Consider the following 24275-nt stretch of genomic DNA (forward strand, 5'->3'; position numbering starts at 1 on the left):
ACCAATCCTGCATCTCTTTTTGTAGGAGTTGGTGGGGAAATATTCTCAACAGATGGTAAAAGGAATGCTACAACTGTTATCTAACTGCCCTTCTGAAACTGCGCATCTACGGAAGGAACTTCTGATTGCGGCCAAGCACATTCTAACCACCGACCTTCGCAACCGTATGTATTTCTGAGTCATCAAGTCAAGTTTATTGTCATTTCGACCATAAACTGCTGGTACAGTACACAGTAAAAATGAAACAACATTCCTCCAGGACCTTGGTGCTACATGAAACACAAAACTACACTAGACAGCACAAGGCTACACTAGACTACATAAAACAACATAAAAACTGCACTAGACTACGGACCTACACAGGACTACATAATAATAAATGATGTAGATGTCAGTCCAGACTCTGGGTATTGAGGAGTTTAATGGCTTGGGGAAAGAAACTGTTGCACAGTCTGTTTGTGAGAGCCCGAATGCTTCGGTACCTTTTACCAGATGGCAGGAGGGAGAAGAGTTTGTGTGAGAGGTGTGTGGGGTCCTTCATAATACTGTTAGCTTTGCGGATGCAGCGTGCAGTGTAAATGTCTGTAATAGCAAGAAGAGAGACCCCGATGATCTTCTCAGCTGACCTCACTATCCGCTGCAGGGTCTTGCGATCCAAGATGGTACAATTTCTGAACCAGGCAGTGATGCAGCTGCTCAGGATGCTCTCGATACAACCCCTGTAGAATGTGATGAGTTTTTCAAAGCTCAGAATAAATTTATTTTTTGAAGTACCTGTATGTCACCATATACCACCCTGCATTTCATTTTCTTGTGGGCATCCACAGTATAGACAAAGAAACACAATCGAATCAATGGAAAGCTACACCAAAGATGGATAAACAACTAATGCATACAGTACAAGGAAACTACCTGCAAATATGTAAAGAGAAACAAATTAATAAATAATATTGTTTTTAAAGTTGTGTGAAAGTCTAAGAAGAAAATAATAATAAATTGTACTGGAGTGTCTTGCTGATTATTTTAACAGCACGTTTTCTTTCGTATTACCCTACTTTCAGCATCTTATATCCTAAGTCACAGAATTGTAGAAAATTTTGATGCAAAAAGTAGCCATTTAGCTTGTAACCATATTTCCAAATAGAACCGCTGAGACTAATTCACCCTCCCCAGCTCTTGAGTATGCCCATGCAGGTTTGCATAAGAAAAAGAGGCAAGAATACAGCCTGTCTCTTTGCAATCTTTTTGATCTCCTACCGTGAGGCAGAAGGTACTGCAGTATAAGAGTTAGGGTTTTTAGGCTGTGTAACAGCTTCTTTCCACAGACTGTGAGACTTCTGAACACTACTATGAAAGTGCAATGTATATAATTATATATAAATATTATGTGTGTATGTACTACTGTATATTGGGGTTGGTGTGGATGTAGACACACCCAACTCTGAGACACCAGCCAAGGTTATTTGATTTTAAACAATTGGTTTATTGATCATTACAGTATGTCTCTCTGGTGCTTCCTGTTTCCTCTGCTCTTCCTTCCCCTTTTTCCAACTATGATTCCCCCCCTCTCTGCCTCCTTCCCACTCTCAGACCACAACGGAGAGCCATATCAGGATCAAGTTTATCATCACTCAAGTATGTTATAAAATGTTTTTTTGCAGCAGTACTGTGCAATACATAAAATTACTATGGTACTATATATAGCTGTATATACGTGTGTGCCTAAGACTTGCACAGTGTGTATGTACTACGTTTTGCACCTTGGCCCCAGAGGAATGTTGTTTACATTTAGTTGTCTACACGTGTGCAGTTAAATGACAATAAACTAGAACTTGGACTCAACTCTCCCATTCAATAAATCAAGGCTAATCATTTACCTCACTTTCCTGCCCTTAATTGCTTAATATTCCAAAATTTATCAATCTCGGTCTTGGAGGCATCTTTTTCAAATGGTCAGAAGACCCATTCGAATTGCCATGTTATAGGACGTAATCCAAACGGCCCTTTGTCCATTTGTATACGATATGACATTTCATCGAACTGTATTTGTAGAGGCGTAGATAAGTGCTTCATTGTTGGTTATTGACATGATGGGCGGAAGGGCTCGTTCCCTGTATGGCTCTATAAGTCTCTGATCTGGTTCTTACTGTCTTTCACGGTTGGAATGACCTTGTGTATGACAGCCTTTGTTGATGAATCTCTTCCCATCCTGATGGCATGAACATCGATTTCTCCAATTTCTGGTAATTTCTCCCTACTCCCTTTTTCCCTTATTTCATTGCCCACTCTGGTTTCTCTCTCATTCCTCCTCCTCACCTGGCCATCACCATTCCTCTGGTTCCTGTCATCAATGAGTACTAGTGTGTGTTCTCTCAAAGTCCCCTTGAAGAAATCCATAATCAATTCCTTGGTCTTGCTGACATTGACTACGAGATTGTAGACAAGTCCTCAAGTCAGTGAAAGTGTAGTAGTCGCTTTGTATTTCATGTGTTGTTCTGTAAACTGATTCCTTAGACGTACAGTATTATGCATTTGTAATTACTGTTCAGGATTAATATCTACCCTGGTGACTGTATGGCAGTGTATGTTTAAACCATCCCTTGGGCAAATTTATTTTCCATATTGTGAACAGTGAACTCTCTATCTCAAGATTATACATTTTTAACAACAGACATTGTAGTTGCTGTTTCCTTTGTGAAACTAAGTATTTACTATGCTGGACAGTAGTAGCAGGAGTGTAAACATGTTTATACGGTCTAATTTTGTTAATCTTTCACAAGGGAAGAGTTAATGATCTTTAATTAGTTTTTATGTTTGCATTAATGAGACACCAGTGATCATTCTCTGCATAACACCAACAATTTGTTTTTTATAGAATTCATTCCATGCATGGATAAGTTGTTTGATGAATCTGTGCTAATAGGCTCGGGGTACACAGCTCGTGAAACGCTGAGGTAAGTCATTTGCTTGGGACTCTGGAAATGTATTAGGATGTTTAATTAAAGATTACCTGTGTGGAGAAGTTAAACATTACCAATGACTTGGCTGCCAGTAACCGTAATGCATTGAAAGGCAGCAAAATTGAGAATTTGTTACTTCAGTGTTGACATCTAATGAGTTTTCAGTGTGCTGACATCTTAATATCAGCGTGTTTACAAATGTAGCTTTAGAATTTCATTATTGTAGAATTTTTCAGTGGCACCTCCATCTCCTAAAAGTACCAGACGATCTACTATATTTGGAAAAACTTACTACTTTTATTTGACATACACTTAGTGACCACTTTATTAACTACACTTGTCCACCTGGTCGTTAATATAAGTATCTAATTGGCTAATCATGTGGCAGCAACTCAGTATGTAAAAGCATGTGGACGTGGTCAAGAGGTTCAGTTGTTGTTCAGACCAAATCTCAGAATGGGGAAGAAATGTGTTCTAAGTGACCTTGACTGTGGAATGATTGTTGGTGCCAGACAGGATGGTTTGAGTATCTCAGAAGCTGCTGATCTCCTGGATTTTCCATGTATAAGTTTCCAGAGTTTACAGAGAATGGTGTGACATCCAGTGAGTGACAGTTCTGTGGGCAAAAATGCCTTTTTAATGAGACAGATTAGAAGAGAAAGGTCAGACTGATTCAAGCTAACAGGACAGAGACAGTAACTCAGATAACCATGCGTTACAGAGGTGTGGAGAAGAGCATTTCTGAATGCACAAGGTGCCAAACCTTGAAGTGGATGGGCTACAGCAGCAGAAGACCATGAACAGACACCCAGTGGCCACTTTATTAGGTACAGGAGGTATGTAATAAGGTGTCCACTGAGTGTATAGTTGGAGAGAACTCCGGAGCGTTGTGAGGCTTTCTATTTCAGTGTTGTTGTGTATGAGGCATTCTTGGAAAATGGGAATTGCAGATTCCTGTACTTATTTTCAGGGGATGCAAGGCTATTTCAAAGCATGGGCCCTCTGGTCCAATACACCCCCTCTTATCCTGGTCTCTGTTAGCAAGGTCATCCAAAGTATTATTTTTGCCCATGTCCTGACTTGCATCATCACAGTCCAAGTTAAAGTCTAAGTTTATTGTCATCTGCACAAGTACATGTATGCGGAGGTGCAATGAAAAACTTGCTTGAATTTAGATGCAACAGCCAGTAAGTTATAACCGATGCTAACCAGCTCAACCTTGTGCCTTTTACATTAATCCTCTCCTAACTGTGTGGTAAAGTAGTAGTTAGCTCAACTTTATTACAGTGCCAGAGAATCAGGTTCAATTTCTGCCACTGTCTGTAAGGAGTTGGTACATTCTCCCCGTGACGCGTGGGTTTCTTCCAGATGCTCTGGGTTTCCTCCCACAGTCCAAAGACATATGGGTTTGTACAGTAGGTTAATTGTTCACTTGAGTGTAGTTTGGGTGGCATGAGTTTGTTGGGTTGGAAAGGCTTGCTACCATGCTGTATCTCTAAATAAATTAAACAAAAAACATTTTATCAAATTCCCATTAACTTCCCCAAGTTTTACTGCTTACCTACACACTAGAGAGAATTTAGTGGTTGCTTAACCCACCAACCCACACGATTTTGGAAGAAATCAGGGAAACTCATGTAGTCACGGAGCATGCAAGCTTCACACTGATGGCGCTGGAGGCTGGGATTGAACCTGGCTTGCTAGAGAGTCTACCACTGCTCCACCCTGTTGTGTCACCTACTGGAAATTTGTGCTTGACTTGCATCTCTTTTGCCATTGTTCAAACAGACCTCTGGCCTACAGCACCCTGGCCGACCTGGTGCATCATGTCCGCCAGCATCTCCCACTTAATGACCTGGCCCTCGCTGTTCAGCTGTTTGCGAAGAACATCGATGATGAGTCGCTGCCCAGCAGCATCCAGACTATGTCCTGCAAGCTGCTGTTGAATCTGGTGGACTGTATTCGATCCAAGAGCGAGCAGGAGAATGGGAACGGAAGAGATATTCTGATGAGGATGTTGGAGGTATGGGAGAACTAATTAGTTCAAGTTTTTGTTGTAAAGCAAGTTTTATTTGTGCAGCAGTGTAGTATTTTTAAAGCATGGTAACAAGTCCTTCTGGCCCAATGAGCCTGCGCCGCCCTATAACACACGTGACCAATTGATCTACTAACCTGTACATCTTTGAACTGTGGGAAGAAACTGGAGCACTTGGAGGAAACATGCAGTCATGGGGAGAACGTACAAACTCCTTCCGGGTAGCGGCAGAATTGAACCCAGGCTGCTGGTGCTGTAATGAGGTGACACTAACGATGCTACTGTGTCGCCATTGTAACCATGAAATTCCTGCTCAATGGTGTCCAGCAGCACTTTGATGGTAGAGCATTGTCAACTGTCAAGAGTAAAGGTTCCCAGCATCTTTAATGCCATGGGGCCTTTCCATGGAACCCAGGTTTGATAGCCCTGGACGAGGATGTGCTTAGACAGCCACATTACTGTGCATCCCATAAACATAATAGTACATTAAAAAACAGAGGAGAGACAAAACTTAATGTGAACTTAAATTAACATAAATTATAATAAATAACAACTAAAACTAGTGCCAGATTGAGAGAGAAAGAGAGAGAGAGCGAGAGAGAGGAAAAAAAGGAATAGTCAGAGATAGTGTTACGGTCTTTCAAGTTGGTTGAAATGGGGAAGAAGCTTGCAGTGTAGGTCTTCGATAAGACCATAAGACAGAGGAGCAGAATTGGGCCATTTGGCCCATCGAGTCTGCTCTGCTATTTCATCACAGTTGATCCAATTTTCCCCCAGCTTCAATCTCCTGCCTACCCTCCGTACCCCTATCTGTCCATTCTCCACCTATCTTTGTATAGCAAACTTTGCAACAAAGCCATCAATTCCTTCATCCAGATCATTGACATATAACATAAAAAGAATCAGTCCCAACACAGACCCCATTGGCAGCCAACCAGAAAAGGCTGTCAGCATTGTAGGCAACATTTTTAGTTGCCTACTGCTGGTACTGAAAAGCTTCCCAATTCTCTAACTTCCCACTAAATTTTGCTCCATTATATGCCCTCTCTTTGGCTTTTACGTTGGCTGTGACTTCTCTTGTTAGCCATGGTTGTGTCTTGGCTTTAGAATATTTCTTCTTCTTTGGGATGTATATATCCTGTACCTTCCAAATTGCTTCCAGAAACTCAAGCTCTTCAAGTCTTGGAGGCCTCATCAATTATGGCTTCGATGGTGGGGGTACATGATGATGGACATCACCTTCCTGAGACCTTGATTCTTGTAGACATTCCTCGATTGGCGGGAGAACTGGACGCATGATGAAACTGGCTAAGCCCACCAGTCTCTGTAGCCTCTTGCATTCAGGGTGCATTGGGTGTGATCGCAGAAGAAATTCCTTCTCACCTCCATTCTAAATGGACGTCCCTCTATTTTGAGGCTGTGTTGTTGGGTCTTAGACTCTCCCACCTTAGAAAACATCCTCTCCACAATCCACTCTTATCGAGGCAACATTCGATAGGTTTCAAAGCGATGCACTCCTCATTCTTCTAAACTCCAGAGAGTACAGGCCCAGAGCCCTCTAATGCTCATCGTAACACTTCACATTGAGTAAAGTAATTGTCCACTAGTTGGTGTATCCCTTACATTCTTGTTTATATTCTTATCTCATCTTGGTATGACAAATGGCTCTGATCCCCATTGGAAAGCATAACTCACCTTTGTACAAAGACTTTTCTTGCCTGGGTTGACTGCACACTGTCTGTAAATGATCATTTCTTGCTCATTACCTTGCCTTGGCACAACTTCCACAAATATACACTTGATAATCACTTTATTAAGTATATCTGTACACCAGCTCACTAATGCAGTTATCTAATCAGTCAATCATGCGGCAGCAACTCAATGCATAAAAGCATGCAGACGTGGTCAAGAGGTTCAGTTGTTGTTCAGCCCGAACATCAGAATGGGGAAGAAACGTGATCTAAGTGACTTTGACCATGGAATGATTGTTGGTGCCAGGCAGGATGGTTTGAGTATCTCAGAAACTGCTGATCTCCTGGGATTTTTACACATAACAGTCTCTAGAGTTTACAGAGAATGGTGTGAAAAACAAAGAAAAACATCCAGTAAGTGGCTGATCTGTGAGTGAAAACATCTTTTTAATGAGAGAGGTCAGGAGAATGGCAAGACAGGTTCAAGCTGACAGGAAAGTAACAGTAACTCAAATAGCTATGTGTCACAACTGTGGTGTGCAGAAGAGTATCTCTGAATCTTAGCAAAGTGGCCACTGTGTGTATGAATTACGGTTAGATATTAGGGGCAGATATTTGGCAATATTAGGCTAAATTTGAGATATTAATTATTGCAGCTTAGTTCTTTGTTAAAGCTTAATTATTAATTAAATATTACAGCTTATTCCTAATTATTTTGAGGTAGTTACTGATGTAAAATTCTAATTCTGCTTGTTTGAGCTCTTTCCTTCAGCTGAAATCCGTTTCCGTGATTGATTGGAATTAGTATCGGCCGCTAGTGAGGGAAGGCAGTACATATTAATCTTCCATTTCTGCTTCAATTCCAGGTGTTTGTCCTGAAGTTTCACACCATTTCTCGCTATCAGTTGTCCACCATCTTCAAGAAGTGCAAACCTCAGTCAGAGTTGATGGCCACTGACGCCCCCATCGCTTCAGCCCAAGCGACTCCCACCTCGTCTGTGCCTCCTCCTGCCCCACCCACGCCGACTCTCCCTGCTCCAGCCTTGGACAAACATGGAGATAAGGACAAGGAGGAGAAGCAGACTTTTCAAGTCTCTGATTGTCGCAGCTTGGTTAAGACGCTGGTTTGCGGAGTAAAGACAATTACTTGGGGCATAACCTCATGCAAAGCGCCAGGAGGTAAAGGGCAGACTATCACATTTACTTATCATTCATTTCCAAATGACGAGAATATAAGAGTGGGCATGTAATGCTGAGGCTTTATATGGCATTGGATGGACCACACTTCTGATATTGTGAGCAGTCTGGGGCCCGGTATCTGAGAAAGGATGTGCTGTCAGTGTAGAGGATGCAGAGCAGATTTACGAGAATGATCCTGTGAATGTAAAATGTTTGATGTCTCTGGACCTGTACTTGCTTTAGTTCAGGAAAAAAAGTGGGGGGGGGGGGGTCTCATTGAAAGATGCCAAATTTTGAAAGGCCAGGATAGACGGGATGTTTCCAATAATGGAAGGATCTAGGACCCTAGGACACAGCCCAGGATAAAAGTGTGTCCCTTTAGAACAGAGATGAAGAATTTCTTTAGCTAGATGGTGTTGAATCTGTGGAATTCATTCTCACAGATGGCTGTGGAGGCCAAGTCATTGGGTAAATTTAAAGCAGAGATTGATAGGTTGTTGAGAGGGAGGTTGAGCCCACTCTCCCAAACTCCTCTCTCCTAACCCCCCAGGGGCTTGGGTTTAGGGTGAGAGCGGAAAGACTTAAGTGCCCTTGGGGGGTCACGCAAAGGAAGATGAGTATGTGGAATGATCTGCCACAAAAGTGCTTGAGGCTGGTACAGTAATATAATTTCAGAAGTATTTGTATAGGTACACGGAGGGGAAATGCTTGAAGAGATATGGTCCCAACACAGGAAATTGGGACTGGACATGGACTAGTTGGGCCAAAGGGTCTGTATCTGTGCATTAGGACTTGTGTATCAGAGATGTGGAGGTTGGCATCAGAAGCATGAGACCCTAATAAATAATAATTACTCACCATGCAGATTATCAACAGGATGTGGTGGTGAAGCCTTTTTCCTAAATGGGTAAATCAGTGTGAGATGTAGTTAAATAAGAACATCGAAATAATAACATTTTATGAGGTGCTCTGTGGAGAGCTCTTGTGTGGGGTCATCAGGTTCTGAATTATTTGTTTTCTTTCCTTTACAGAGGCTTCATTCATTCCCAACAAACAGTTACAGCCAAAAGAAACACAGATTTATATCAAGCTGGTTAAATATGCCATGCAGGCTTTGGATATATACCAGGTAAAGTACTGAACCTTGTGATGGGATTTAGTTGCTGCCAGCATGCCAGCAGGGATGACACTGTCTATAATCCGAGTGTTTTGCCAGGTCATTTCAGAGCGATGTCACTAGGCCTGGAGTCACATAGGGCAACAATAAAAAAAAATTGTCAAGTCAGTTGGATTTTTGAAAAAAAGTCAATCATCTATCTTTAAAGGCCCCTACTATTCTGGACATGCCTTCTTCTTGCTGTTACCATTGGAGAAGAGGTACAGGAGCCTGAAGACCCACACTCAAAAGTAAATTTATTATCAAAGTACATATATTTCACCGGAAGTTACTTCGAGATTCATTTTCTTGCAGGCATTCATAGTAGAACCAAGAAATACAATAGAATCACTGAAAAACTACACAATGACTGACAAGCAACCAATGTATAAAAGAAGATAAACCGTGCAAATACAATAAAAAATATATAATAACTTTTCAGTATTCTATTCTGGTAGTGGTTATGGTAACGGTTTACAGTACTGGCGATTGCTGTCAGAGTTGAACTCATACAGGTTTCCGTAAGCAGTTTATACTTTGCTCCTTGTGACTGCGTGGGTTTTCTTAGGGTGCTCTCGTTTCCTCCTACATTCCAAAAAGATGTACGGGTTGGGGTTAATGAGTTTCCTGCACGTTATGTTGGCGCCAGGCACATGGTGACGCTTGTGGGTTGTGCGCGGAACAATTTTAATTTTTAATTTAGAGAAACACGGTAACAGGTCCTTCTGGTCCAGTGAGATGCACTGCCCGATTACGTCCATGTGACTAATTAATCTACTGAGCCATTCATCTTTGGAATGTGGGAGGAAACTGGCCTGGTCGCTGGGAGAATGTACAGACTCCTTACAGACAGTGGTGGGAATTGAACCCATGCGCTGGGACTGTAATAGCATATGCTAGCCACTGTGCTAACCTGCCTCCCTTTTCCTGTGCCACTACGCTTGCAGTGTGTTGATAGTTCGTGCATTTTACTGTATGTTTTGATGTACATGTGACAAATAAAGCAATTTTTAATGTTTAAAATCTTCATGATATCAGTGGACAGCCTGTAGCCAGCAGCTGCAGTGCCCCCCCCCACATCTGGACATCCAGAATCCTGGATAACTGAGTCCAGTTTCACTTATATAAGACCATAAGACATAGGTACAGAATTAGGCCATTCGGCCCATCAAATCCAGTCCATCACTCAATATGGCTGATTTATTATCCCTTTCAACCCTATTCATCTGCCTTCTCCCTGTAACTTTTGGCACCCTTACTAATCAACAACCTATCAACTTCTGCTTTGAAACAACCTATCTGTGACATTGAATTCCATACGTTCGCCACCCTCTGGCTAAAGAAATCCCCCCTCACTTCTAAAGGAACATCCCTCTATTCTGAGGCTGTGCTGTCTGGACCTAGACTCGCCACTATAGGAAACATCCTCTCCACATCCGCTCTATATAGGCGTTTCAATACTTGGTAGATTTCAATGAGACCCACCTTCATTCTTAACTCCAGTGAGGATAAACTGACTATAGAGCTGGCCACTTGTAAAAATCTGTTATTAATGTCATATCTTCATTGATGAATAAGTAACTAACCAAGCACACTAAATGATGCTGGTACACTGGTCATGTTGATTAAAAGGAGCCTGGAATTAAACATAATCTATTAATCCCCCGTGACCGAGTCTGTGATATATTTCAATGTGTCTCTTGATTTAAAATAAAGATTCTCTTCATTTTCAACGGTTTTAGCTGGCTATAAATAGTGGTAAGCAAGAGGGATTTTGGAAAGAGTGAACTTTGTGCAGATTTAGCATGGATATGTGCACAGTTCTGTGGTTATATTGGTTGTGAATGATGAGGTGGGAAAGGCATGCTTTGAGCGTGAGGAATCAAAAGCAAACTAGGGTCACTATTTGGTCTTTTTCAAGGTCTTCATGACTTTCTGATAACCCAGTCAATGTTCCTGTTTGTATTTTGGTCCAATTTCCTTTTGGAAATAACTGAGAAGATCTGCTTTACCCGCCCCCCCCCCCCTTCATATAACATGTCATAACATATCAATGTGTGCGTGTGGGGCGAAAAGGAAAATGTCAGATGCTGGAATCCTGAACTAAAGTCCGACAGTGCCTGTGGAGTGAGAAATGAAGTTAATGTTGATAACATTGAGATGAGTGGGCATGTGGACCTCAGGAAGGAATTCGAGCAGGTTTGGCATCGGGGGGTGGGGGTGCAGTCCTGTCGAGCCACCAGTTGCGAATATTCCTCGTTTTTATTCTCTAATTTTATAATTATGTAGTGAAACTTATTTGGGCCATTCGCAAAGGAGCTGGAGGAGCTCAGTGGGTCAGGCAGAATCTGTGGAGGGAAATGAACAATTGACATTTTGGGTGGAGACTCTTTATTAGGAATAGGGCGTTCATGGGACGTTTAGCCTATCCCAACGAAATGTCTCAATCCAAATGTCAACTTCACATTCCCCCTATAGATGCTGCCTGTCGCATTTAGATTGAAATTCATTTATTTATTGTAAGTATGAATTGTGTCATTTGCACAACCCAGGATGAGCAGGGGGCAGCCTGAAAGCTGACATTCAGTTTCTTCAGCTGCTTTGTGTGTCGTTCCAGCTTTCCAGCATTTGCATTCCCGTATGTCTTGGGCACCTATGATACAGTGTGCATGTTGTAACTAATACTTGTACTGCTTCCCTGTGCCCTATAGGAGAAAGCTTCCTAGAATCCAGCGGATAATTATGTTCTCATACAATGGTCGTCTTTGATTTTAGGTACAGATCGCTGGGAATGGACAAACGTACATTCGAGTGGCCAATTGCCAGACAGTAAGGATGAAGGAAGAGAAGGAAGTTTTGGAGCATTTTGCTGGTGTTTTCACAATGATGAATCCTTTAACGTTTAAAGAGATATTTCAGACAACTGTACCATACATGGTGGAAAGGATCTCCAAGAACTATGCACTTCAGGTGAAGTATGATCTTAAGGTCATTATCTTAAAAAAACACATTATTCAGCATGAGTGGCACATCGACAGCAACCATCAGAGGAGAAAGTGTTTCAGCCAACTCAAAATTCTGCCAATGCTGGAATCTAGTAAAAATACAGAATGCTGGATAATATTTTTTAATTTGCTTACAATGGGATATAGACTTGTTTTATGATATAATTGCCTCCTAAACTGAGCCTGACACCATTTCAGAGGATAATTAAATAAAATAATTTAATTGCCAGTCGAATTAGAGAGGTCGGGTATAGGCCGAACTGTGGCAGCACGGTTCAGATCCTGGAGTGGTCCAAGAGCAAGGAATGACCTGATGTTTGGACAATTAAGCACCAGGCCAGATTGAAACGGTCAGGATGTTTGGACTGGGGGCGAGGTGAGGGCCAGTTTTGTCCAGATCTGCTCCGCACTGAACTGAGGCTGTGGCCTGCTCCAGCTTTACTGATACCTGGCTTTGTGTCTTTTGCAAAACTTCAGTTTTGAGGGTGAAATGTTTAAGATAAGCCTGAAGGGGGTACGAGTGTGGAACAAGCTGCCACCAGCAGAAATGATGAATGCTCCACCACAACGTTTAAGTGAAGTTTGGATAAGTACATGGATGGGAGAGGTATGGAGGGTTATGGTCCGGGTGCAGGTCGATGTGGCTAGACAAAATAACAGTTTAGCATAGACTAGGCGGGCCAAAAGACCTGCTTCTGTGTGGTAACACTCTATGACTCTAGGAACTTAGTGTGTTGGGCAGTATCTGTGGAGGGAAGGAATGACCGACGTTCTGGATCATGATGAAAGGTCTCATTCTGAAACGTCAGCTGTCCATTGATCTCCACAGATGCTGCCTGACCTGCTGAGGTCCTCCAGCGGTTTGTTTACTGTATGCATTTTACATTTCACAATTTAAGATGGGCTGAGATTTACCACCTTGCTGTCCTTCCTACAGATCGTGGCCAACTCTTTCTTGGCAAATCCTTCCACTTCTGCTCTCTTTGCCACCATCCTGGTAGAGTACCTCCTGGACCGCCTCCCAGAGATGGGCTCCAATGTGGAGCTCTCCAACCTCTATCTCAAGCTCTTCAAGCTGGTCTTTGGCTCGGTGTCTCTGTTTGCTGCTGAAAATGAACAGATGCTGAAGGTGAGGATGGGGAGATTGTATGGTGCACAGAATTTGGTGTTTTCACCAAAGATGATTCTTAAATCAGATCCAACAGCTCTAACGCATGGGTATTGGAAGTTGACAGGAGAACTGGAAGGAGGAGGTATCACGGTCATAGCCTTGCCCAAGTGCCTTTTTCTCTTAAGTTCTTTGTTTAAATGTCTGCTGATGCCATGTTCAGAACTGAAGTTTGATAGAAGACAGAACATAGAACAGTACAGCACAGGACAGGCTCTTCGGCCCTCAATGTTGTGACAAACCAATTTGTAATCAAATGGCCAGCTAAGGTAACCTCTTTTGCTGTCACAATGTCCAAACCCTTCCATTTTCCTCATGTTCATGTGCCCATCTAGAGTCTCTTAAGTGTCCCTGATGTATCTGCCTCTATCACCACTCCAGGCAGTGCATTCCAGGCACCCACCACTGGGCACTGTGGTGATGTGGTGTTGTTTACTTTGAGCAAGACTGATAGTGCGATCACTCGAGTTTAATATTATTTTCTCTTGAGTTGTCATCTGGGATTCTGGGGTGCTAAGGTTGATTCCCTTAATGAAGAATAACTGTGCGTGACTTTTACGTGGGGAGGCTGAAGCATGGGCAGCCAGCAGTCCTTAACAGATCAGCATCAGGGTCCAGTGGCATGGAGTGCAGTATAACTGGAGATCCTTCCTCCTCTTCACTGCTGTTGTGATGTATCATCATTTTCTTCCAGCTCCACTACTGAGGTCTTGGTTGGGAATGCTCTTTGTCTGGAACCTCCTCCTTGATCATAGAAACTACAACAGATTACAGGCCCTTTGGTCCATAGTGTTGTGCCAACCATGCAACCTACTCTAGAAACTGCTGAGAATTTCCCTACTGCATAGCCCTCTAGTTTACTAAGCTCCATGTACCTATCTAAGAGTCTCTTAAAAGAGAGTCTGTCCGTCTCTACCACCTTCGCTGATGGTGCATTCCACGCACCCACCATTCTCTGTGTGAAAAACTTACCTCTGACATTCCCCTTGTACCTGCTTCCAAGTTCCTTAAAACTATGCCCCCTCATGTTGACCATTTCAGACCTGGGAAAAAGCCTCTGGCTATCCACACGATCAATGCCTTCATCATCTTATACACCTCTATCAGGTCACCTCTCAACCTTCGTCGCTCCAAGAAGGAAAGGCCAAGTTCACTCAAACTATTCTCATAAGGCATGCTCTCCAATCCAGGCAACATCCTTGTAAATCTCCTCTGCACTCTCTGTATAGTATCCATATCCTTCCTGTAGTGAGGTGACCAGAACTCAACACAGTGGAGTCTGTCTAAGGTCTTGTATAACTGGAACATTACCTCATGGCTCTTGAACTCAATCCTGCGGTTGATGAAGGCTAACGCACCATATGCCGCCTTAACAACACTGTCAACCGGCGCAGCAGCTTTGAGTGTCCTATGCACATAGATCCCAAGATCTCGTTGATCATCCACACTGCCAAGAGTCTTACCATTAAAATTGTATTCTGTCTTCAAGTTCGACCTACCAAAAGGAACCACTTCACACTTATTTAGGCTGAACTCCATCTGTCACTCTCAGCCCAGTTCTGCATCCTATCGATGTCCTGCTGTAACCTCTGACAACCCTCCAGACTATCCACAACACCCCCAACTTTTGTGTCATCAGCAAACTTACTAACCCACCCTGCTACGTCCTCATCCAGGTCATTTATAAAAATCACAAAGAGGATTGGGAAAATCCAAGATGGAATGTACCCTTGGGTTCTGAAGGAATTAGCTGGATAGATTGCGGAGGCATTAACAATGATCTTTCAAGAATCAATAGATTCCGGCATTGTACCGGATGACTGGAAAATTGAAAATTTTACCCCGCTATTTAAGAAAGGGAGGAGGCAGCAGAAAGGAAACTATAAACCTGTTAGCCTGACATCAGTGGTTGGGAAGTTGTTGGAATCGTTTGTTAGGGATGAGATTAGAGAGTACCTGGAGGAGCATGACAAGATAGGCCAAAGCCAGTATGGTTTCCTGAAAGGAAAGTCCTGCCTAACTAACCTACTGCAATTTTTTGAGGAAACTACAAGTAGGGTAGATAAAGGATATGCAGTAGGTGTGGTGTGGTTGGATTTTCAGAAGGCCTTTGACAAGGTGCTGCATGTGAGGCTGCTTCGCAAGGTAAGAGCCCAAGGAATTACAGGGGAGCTAGTAGCAAGAGTGGAGCATTGGCTGATTGGCAGAAAACAGAGAGTGGGAATAAAGGGATCCTATTCTGGCTGGCTGCCGGTTACCAGTGGAGTTCCACAGGAATCGTGTTGGGACCGCTGCTTTTTATGATGTACGTCAATGACTTGGACTATGGGATTAATGGATTTGTGGCTAAATTTGCCGATGATACAAAGATGGGTGGAGGAGCGGGTAGTGTTGAGGAAACAGAGAGCCTGCAGAGAAATTTAGATAGTTTAGAGGAATGGGCAAAGAAGTGGCAAATGAAATACAATGTTGGAAAGTGTATGGTCATGTACTTTGATGGAAGAGATAAATGGGCAGACTATTATTTTGATAGGGAGAGAATTCAAAATGCAGAGATGCAAAGGGACCTGGGAGTCCTTGTGCAGGATACCCTAAAGGTTAACCTCCAGGTTGAGTCAGTGGTGAAGAAGGCGAATGCAATGTTGGCATTCATTTCTAGAGGTGTAGAATATAAGAGCAGGGATATGACGTTTGAGGTTCTATAAGATACTTGTGAGACCTCACTTTGAGTATTGTGTGCAGTTTTGGTCTCTTTGTTTTAGAAAGGATATACTGACATTGGAGAGGGTTCAGAGAAGATTCAGGAGAATGATTCCAGGAATTAAAGGATTACTGTATGAGGAATGTCTGGCATCTCTGGAGACAATAGACAATAGGTGCAGAAGTAGACCATTCGGCCCCTCGAGTCTGCACCGCCATTCTGAGATCATGGCTGATCATTCACTATCAATACCCAGTTCCTGCCTTGTCCCCATATCCCTTGATTCCCCTATCCATCAGATATCTGTCTAGCTCCTTGAAAGCATCCAGAGAATTGGCCTCCACTGTCTTCCAAGGCACCTCCACAGCTCTCTGGGAGATGAAGTTTTTCCTCAACTCTGTTTTAAATAACTGACCTCTTATTCTCAATCCATGCCCTCTGGTACTGGACTCTCCCAACATCTGGAACATATTTCCTGCCTCAATCCTATCAAATCCTTTAATTATCTTAAACGTTTCAATCAGATCCCCTCTCAATCTCCTCAATTCCAGTGTGTACAAGCCCAATCTCTCCAATCTCTCTGCTTAAGACAGCCCTGCCATCCCAGAAATCAACCTAGTGAATCTACGCTGCCAGAATGGCCTTCCTTAAACCTGGAGACCAAAACTGTACACAGTATTCCAGGTGTGGTCTCACCAGGGCCCTGTACAAATGCAAAAGGACATCCTTGCTCTTGTACTCAATTCCCCTTGTAATAAAGGCCAACATTCCATTTGCCCTCTTCACTGCCTGTTGCACTTGCTCATTCACCTTCATTGACTGATGAACTAGGACTCCTAGGTCTCTTTGCATTTCTCCCTTACCTAACTCTACACCGTTCAGACAATACTCTGCCCTCTTGTTCCTGCTTCCAAAGTGGATAACTTCACATTTATTCACATTGAATGGCATCTGCCAAGTATCTGCCCACTCACCCAGCCTATCCAAATCTCCCTGTATTCTCCTAACGTCCTCTTCGCATGTCACACTGCCACCCAGTTTAGTATCGTCAGCAAACTTGCTGATATAGTTTTCAATGCCCTCATCTAAATCGTTGACATAAATCGTAAAGAGCTGTGGTCCCAATACAGAGCCCTGTGGTACACCACTAGTCACCTCCAGCCAGTCCGAGAAACACCCATTCACTGCTACCCTTTGCTTTCTATCTGCCAACCAGTTTTCTATCCATGTTGAAACCCTGCCCCCAATGCCATGAGCTCTGATTTTACTCACCAATCTCCTATGTGGCACCTTATCGAATGCCTTCTGAAAATCTAGGTACACAACATCCACTGGCTTACCCTCGTCTAACATCCTTGTTACACCCTCAAAAAACAGATTAGTCAAGCATGATTTGCCCTTGGTAAATCCATGCTGGCTCGGCCTAATCCTATTACTGCCATCAAGAGTGCCACTATTTCGTCCTTAATAATGGACTCAAGCACCTTCCCACGACTGACGTTAGGCTAACAGGGCGATAGTTCTCCATTTTCTCCTTCCCTCCCTTCTTGAAAAGTGGGATAACATTAGCTACTCTCCAATCTTCAGGAACTGATCCTGAATCTAAGGAACTTTGGAAAATGATTACCAATGCATCTGCAATTTCCTGAGCCACCTCTTTTAGAACCCTCGGATGCAGACCATCTGGACCCGGGGATTTATTAAATGGCCTCCTTTTTCAGGGCCTCTTAAGTTCCCTGGAGTTCAGGAGAATGGGGGAATGGGGGGGGGGAATCTCATAGAAACATTCCGAATGTTAAAAGGTCTGCACAGATTAGATATGGCAAAGTTTTTCTCCTATGGTAGGGGAGCCTAGGTCAAGAGGGCATGACTTGAGGATTGAAGGGCGTCCATTTAGAACAGATGCGGAGAAATTACTTTAGTCAGAGGGAGGTAAATCTGTGGAATTTGTTGCCACAAGCAGCTGTGGAGGCCAAGCCAGTGGGTGCATTTAAGGCAGAGATAGATAGGTTCTTGATTAGCCAGGGCATCAAAGGGTATGGGGTGAAAGCAGGGGAGTGGGGATGACTGGAAGAATTGGATCAGCCCATGATTGAATGGCAGAGCAGACTCGATGGACCAAATGGCCTACTTCTGCTCCTATGTCTTATGGTCTGAGGAGGGGTTCCAGAACAGATCCCTGCGGAACAACACTGGTCACCATCTTCCATGCAGAATATGAGCCATCTGCAACCACCCTTTGCCTTCAGTGGCAAACCAGTTCTGGATCCACAAAGCAAGGTCTCCTTGATCCGATGCCTCAATACTTTCTGAATAAGCCTTTTGTGGGGAGCCTTATCAAATGCCTTACTAGCATGCTCATGAGATGAATGTTCGTTATCCTCATTCTCCTCATCTCCATCCTAAATTCATCCCCCTGAATTTTATTTATTTATTTATTTAGAGGTACAGCACGGTAACCGGTCCTTCTGGCCCAGTGAGCCCACGCCACCCAATTACACCCATGTGACCGATTAGCTACTAATCCTTGCATCTTTGGAATGTGGGAGGAAACTGGAGCACCCAGAGAAAACGCACACGGCCTTGGGAGAACGTGCAAACTTCTTACAGAGAGTGGCGGAATTGCACACCAGTCGCTGGTGCTGTAGTTGTGCTGTACTAACTGCTGTGCTATCATGCTATCCAATCTTAAGGCCATTTCCCCTCGTTCTAGTCTCTCACCTTCCAAGTTGCATTGTGACATTGATTCTGTACATTTGTGTTGTCTTCTATGTAAGAGCACTCTGTGAATAACCACTTAGCGCATAATTCACCGAATGGTCGTTATAAAGGAGGAGGCCAATTAGCTTGTTGGTGCACATCAACTGAATGCAGCAGATCTATATATGTAGTGAACAGATTCTTTCCGTTCAGCTGCTTATCCAGGTTCCTCTCCAATGCAACAACTGAACCTCTTTATACCACTTTACTGTCAGTGCTTCCCAGACCATTCACTGTATGAAGCATCTGGTTACTAGTGTGTAGGCAAAGCTAGGTGGCTTGCTCTGTTTTTTTTTCTCTCCATTTCTTCTTCTCCATTAATTAGGTTAAATGTTTCTTGTAGTTCAAATTCCTTGTAAGGTATTTTTGAATTTGTATGTGTAGGGAAAAAATTGAATTGACTCTTGACGGATTGAAATGATGTGACTGTTTTGAAATGTACTTTGCTTGATGATTAATGGTTTAATATGTAATTTTATTTTATGAAGGTCACTTTAAAATAATATATTAGTCAAACACTCTTCTTTTGTTCACCCTGTCAGGAAATTCAAGGTTGAGTGAATTTAATGAGCTGTAACGGAAATTTAAATGTTTTGTTCCTATGATCCGTATGTTAATGTACTTTCAGGGAAGGTCCACCAGCCTTTTGAAATTTATCAATAGTCCCTAAGGTGAAGATGACAGTACATAAGTTTTCATTTTCCCAAGGATGTCTAATTTTTCTATATTTTTAAAAATAACTGATAAGAGATTTTCTCAGCTGGTCATGTATAATTGCTTGAGGTAGGCTGCGTAGATCAACACACAAAATACTGGAGGAACTCGGCACGTCAGGCAGCATCTCTGGAGGGTAATAAACAGTCAGCATCTCAAGCCGAAACGTTTCCCTCCATGGATGCTGTCTGACCTGCCGAGTTCCTCCCAGCATTTTGCTGCTCTGGATTTCCAATATCTGCACAATTTCTTATCCTTAGAACAGTGTAGATATTGTGATAGGCTAGCTGGAGCAGGTTGGAAAAATCAGAAGATCTTTTCTTTGAGGTTCAGCAGCATTTTCAAAATGAGATTTCCCGTTTTCATATCTCTGTGTCCCCTCTTATCCAGCTTAGTAGTCTCCTACAATACTTGAAGTCCTGTGTGCTCCTCTAAACTATGGCCTGTTGTCTGCTCTATCTTTGTGCTCTGCTACATGCTTTGAAATTTGGACGTTGAACTCCTCTGCTTCTTTTTCATAGCCTTCCTCTTTGACCAATCTTTTGGTCATCTGTCCTTTCATCTCTTTTACTTTGATGTCAGGAACAGCTGGGATGCTGAAGACAATTTAATTTCAAATGCATGATTTGATTACTTCCTTTTTTCTGAACTTTGACAAAGTATTTCCGAACTTTGACAAATCCTGCTGAAGGGTTTCGGTCCAAAACATTGACTGTTTCTTCATCTCCATAGGTACTGCCTGGCCTGCTGAGTTCCTCCAGCATTTTGTGTGTTTGCTCAGATTAGATTAACTGTATTTGTCACATGTACTTCGAAGCGTACAATAAAATGTGTTATTTGCATCAATGCCCAACACAGTCTGAGGGTTATCCTGGGGGCAGCCCGCAAGTATTGCCATGCTTCTGGCACCAGCATAGCATGCCCACGACTCTCTGACCCTAACCTGTACGTCTTTGGAAAGTGGGAGGAAACTGAAGCACTCACACATTCACGGGAAGAGTGTACAGGCCCCTTACAGACAGCGACGGGAATTGAACTCCAATTGCTGGCCTTATAAAATGTTACTCAACCACCCTCTTTTTTTTTAATAATGCATTTTTCCCAGCACTGGATATTCCCCAGAGTATCTGCAAGGATAATGCTTCTAGAGCTAGTCAAACATAGAAAGTAAATGCCTGAAGTTTGGTTTCTGTATATCTTGGTGTCTTTTGTGGCTGTCAGTGAGGTATTGAATTTAATGTATATTTTAGGCCACAGTAAAGCAATTGCACCGTTCACTAAAGGGAGAACGGGGAGGGTTAGATTTCATTCTCCTGACTCAAAATATTATTAGAACTTGCAAATGCTTTGCAGGAAGTAGCCGAGGGCCACAAAGTCTAATCTCATTTGGCAGGGAATTACAAGGCATTCAGATAGACTTGAAAGAGAATGGGTTTGCAGTAGAAGGTCTGTGGCTAACAAAATGCTGGATGTAGTCTTATCTGAATAATTTTTAACTCTAGTTTGATTATGGCACTGATTCTGAAGAGGGGCTTCATACACACGTTTTGAACTTGGAGGTGTGCAATACATAGGAAGAACATCGTAACATATTGATAAATTAGTTATCGCATGTACTGAGGTACAGTGAAAAACTTAATCTTGCATACCATGCATATTGTGCATTTATGTCTGTTACCTACACTCTAAACACTTTAAATCACTTTTTATAATGTTTACATTGTAAATACATGCTGATATTTAGTTAGTTATTTGTCCCATTTTATTCCACAGAAGTACTTCTTACTTTATTTTTATATAATTCTTCATTCAGAATCAGACTCTGGTTTACTGTCACTGGCTTATGTTGTGAAATATAAGTAGTGAGGTAGTGTTCATGGGTTCAATGTCTATTCAGGAATCGGATGGCATGGGGGAAGAAGCTGTTCCTGAATTGTTGAGTGTGTGCCTTCAGGCTTCTGTACCTCCTTCCTGATGATAACAATGAAAAGAGGACATGACCTGGGTGGTGGGGGTCCTTAATGATGGATGCTGCCCACGACCTCTGACCCTAACCTGTACATCTTTGGAAAGTGGGAGGAAACTGAAGGACTCACACATTCACGGGAAGAGTGGCACTGCTCCTTGAAAATGTTGTGGGTACTCTCGAGGCTAGTGCCTGTGATGGAGCTGACTAATTTTACAACTCTCTGGAGTTTACTTCAATTCTGTGCAGTAGCCTCCCCCCTCCCCCCCATCCAGATGGTGATATAGCCAATCAAAATGCTGTTTACGGTACATATGTAGATATTTGCATTTATTTTAGCTGACATACCAAATCTCCTCAAACTGCTGTCGAAATATAGTTGCTGACTTCTTTATAGCTACGTTGATAAGATGGGAACGGATTAGGTCCTCAGTGATATTGACACCCAAGAACTTGAAATTGCTCACTCTCTCTACTTTTGATCCTTCTATGAGGACAATTAATCTTTATAAATATTGAATGATGTTTTTTGCTGTATGTCGTACCCTGACCAACACACCACAGCAAATTCCTCGTACATATACGCATGTTTTAGGAATAAGGTTGATCCTGGATCCTTGATTCCGGCAGTGCGTTGAAGTACAAAGTAGTTCAAGGGAAAATAATAAATAATGCGGAATGAAGTGTTGCCAATACAGAGGGTGCAATGCAGGCAGACAATAAGGTGCAAGGTCTACTTGCCATTCATCTTATCTACGCCTCTCATAATGTTAAACACTTCTATAAGGTCATCCCCTCATTCCCCTACTTCAAGGATTGAAGACCAAGCCTGACCTGACATTTCTCTTATTTAACTTTGTTATGAACCCCGTAACTAGGTGTCCTACCAGCAAAGATAGGAGTATCCGTTGGAGTCTGGTGATACTATTTTTAACAGTATTTATTAGTAAAAATACACAAAAATAATATCAATACAAATATACAGATAATATACGTCATCAATACTAAACCTAAAAGTGCGGGTATAATAATAATCAATAAGAAATAAGCTCTATTGTTGTCTAGGGGATAATGAATTGTCAGATGGAAATATAAAGTTCAGTTCGGTTCATGCAGGCTGCGGTAGTTGTTGGTCAGGTGTTTCAATTGTTGGAGGGAGAGAGAGAGAGAGAACAGTAACAGCTATTGACTTGCCGACTTTCCTTTACGATCTTGATCCGTTGATGCGTTGTTGTGGCCATTCACGTATGACCCCTCCGTCCTTTAGCTAGACTGTTCCGTGGTGGACTCGTCACCCAGGCAAGGGTGGACACACACAAGCCCCCATCGGTCTCGTAGCGTCTCTCCTGGTGCGTCTGAGGGGTCTTCCCCAGACCTTACTTTTATCCCCACTCATGGGGTCTCAGGTGTCAATCAGGTTGGGATGATGCAATCCCTCAACCAGCGCACTCTGGTTGCCCCCTGCGGGGTTTCAATGAATAGAACAGTACCAAGTACACAAACCTCCAAAAGACAATAGTAGTAATCAATGGTTCCGTTCCGCTTTTGTTAGGAGGAGACATTCCACTTTGTGTATCTCTGAGTTGTCTCTCTCTCATTAATTTTTCATGAGCCGTTGCCAATAACAACTGCCATGGCAGAGTCCTGTCTCTCTCTCTCACTTCCTTGATAACAGCATCGGAATAGTAGCGATTTGCGATTCTCCAAAGGGGGGGGCGGGCATTGGCAATTTTGTACCCTTCTGCCCATCAGAGTTGTTCATCATTCGTAACAACTTCATCTAATCTTCAGCATGACTTTCTGTAAAATCATGCTTAATTCTCCTACTTTCCAAGGAATAAAGACCCAGCATGGCCAACCTCTTTCTATAACTTAGGCTGTCTAATCCTGGCAAGGGAAGTGAAAGCAAAAGAGAAGGCATGCAGCAAAGCAAAAATTAGCGGGAAGACAAGAGGATTTTGGAAGTTTTTAAATCCTACAGAGCAACTAAAAGAATCATTGGGAGGGAAAAGATGAAATATGAAAGCAATCTAGCAAACAATATCAAAGTGGATAGTAAAAGCTTTTTCAAGTATGTAAAAATAATAAAAGAGAGAGTGGATATAGGACTACTAGAAAATGAGGCTGGAGAAATAATAATGGGGGCCAAGGAGATGGCAGATGAACCAAATAAGTAGTTTGCATCTGTCTTCAGTGCAGAAGACACTAGCAGTGTGCCAGATGTTGAAGGGTGTGAGGGAAGAGAAGTGAGTGCAGTTACTATTACACGGGAGAAGGTGCTCAAAAAGTTGCAAGACCTGAAGGTACATAAGTCATCCAGACCAGATGAACTGCACCCTAGGGCTCTGAAAACAATGGCAGTAGAGATTGTGGAGGCATTAGTAATGATCTTTCAAAAGTTATTGGACTCTGGCATGGTGCCAGTGGACTGGAAATGTAAATATCACTCCACTCTTTAAGAGAAGAGGAAAGCAGCAGAAAGGAAATTACAGAGGGCAGACGTTGGAGTCATTTGTTAAGGATGAGGTTATGGAATACTTAGTTACACAGGACAAGATAGGACAAAGTCAGCATGATTTTCTTAAGGGAAAATATCGTCTGATGAACTTTTTGGAATCCTTTGAGGAGATTGCAGGTAGAATAGATAAAGGGGATGCAGTGGATGTTGTGTATTTTGATTTTCAGAAGGCCCTTGACAGGATGCCACACGAGGCTGCTTACTGTCTTTATATTACTTTTTATGCTGTATATCAATAATATAAATGGTGGAATAGATGACTTTGTTGCCAGGTTTGCAGATGATATGAAGATTGGCGGAGGGGCAGGTAGTGTTGAGGAAGGCTGCAGAAGGACTTAGATGAGGAGAATGGGCAAGCAAGTGGCAAATGAAATACAGTGTTGGAAAATGTATGGTCGTGCATTTTGGGAGTAAAAATAAAA

General features: G+C 42.6%; 1 protein-coding gene across 2 annotated transcripts in view; it reads left to right on the forward strand.

The window, feature by feature from the left end:
- Positions 1-24275, forward strand: part of trrap (transformation/transcription domain-associated protein) — a 336919-nt gene that overhangs the window by 21544 nt on the left and 291100 nt on the right. For both annotated transcript variants that reach the window (XM_059979022.1, XM_059979023.1), the window contains 7 exons: positions 26-164; positions 2876-2954; positions 4749-4983; positions 7553-7865; positions 8897-8994; positions 11797-11991; positions 12964-13155. In XM_059979022.1, coding sequence (XP_059835005.1) covers positions 26-164; positions 2876-2954; positions 4749-4983; positions 7553-7865; positions 8897-8994; positions 11797-11991; positions 12964-13155 — 1251 coding nt within the window. The remainder of the gene's footprint in view (positions 1-25; positions 165-2875; positions 2955-4748; positions 4984-7552; positions 7866-8896; positions 8995-11796; positions 11992-12963; positions 13156-24275) is intronic.

Source organism: Hypanus sabinus, chromosome 9 (genome assembly GCF_030144855.1).
Source record: "Hypanus sabinus isolate sHypSab1 chromosome 9, sHypSab1.hap1, whole genome shotgun sequence".
NCBI lineage: Eukaryota > Metazoa > Chordata > Chondrichthyes > Myliobatiformes > Dasyatidae > Hypanus > Hypanus sabinus.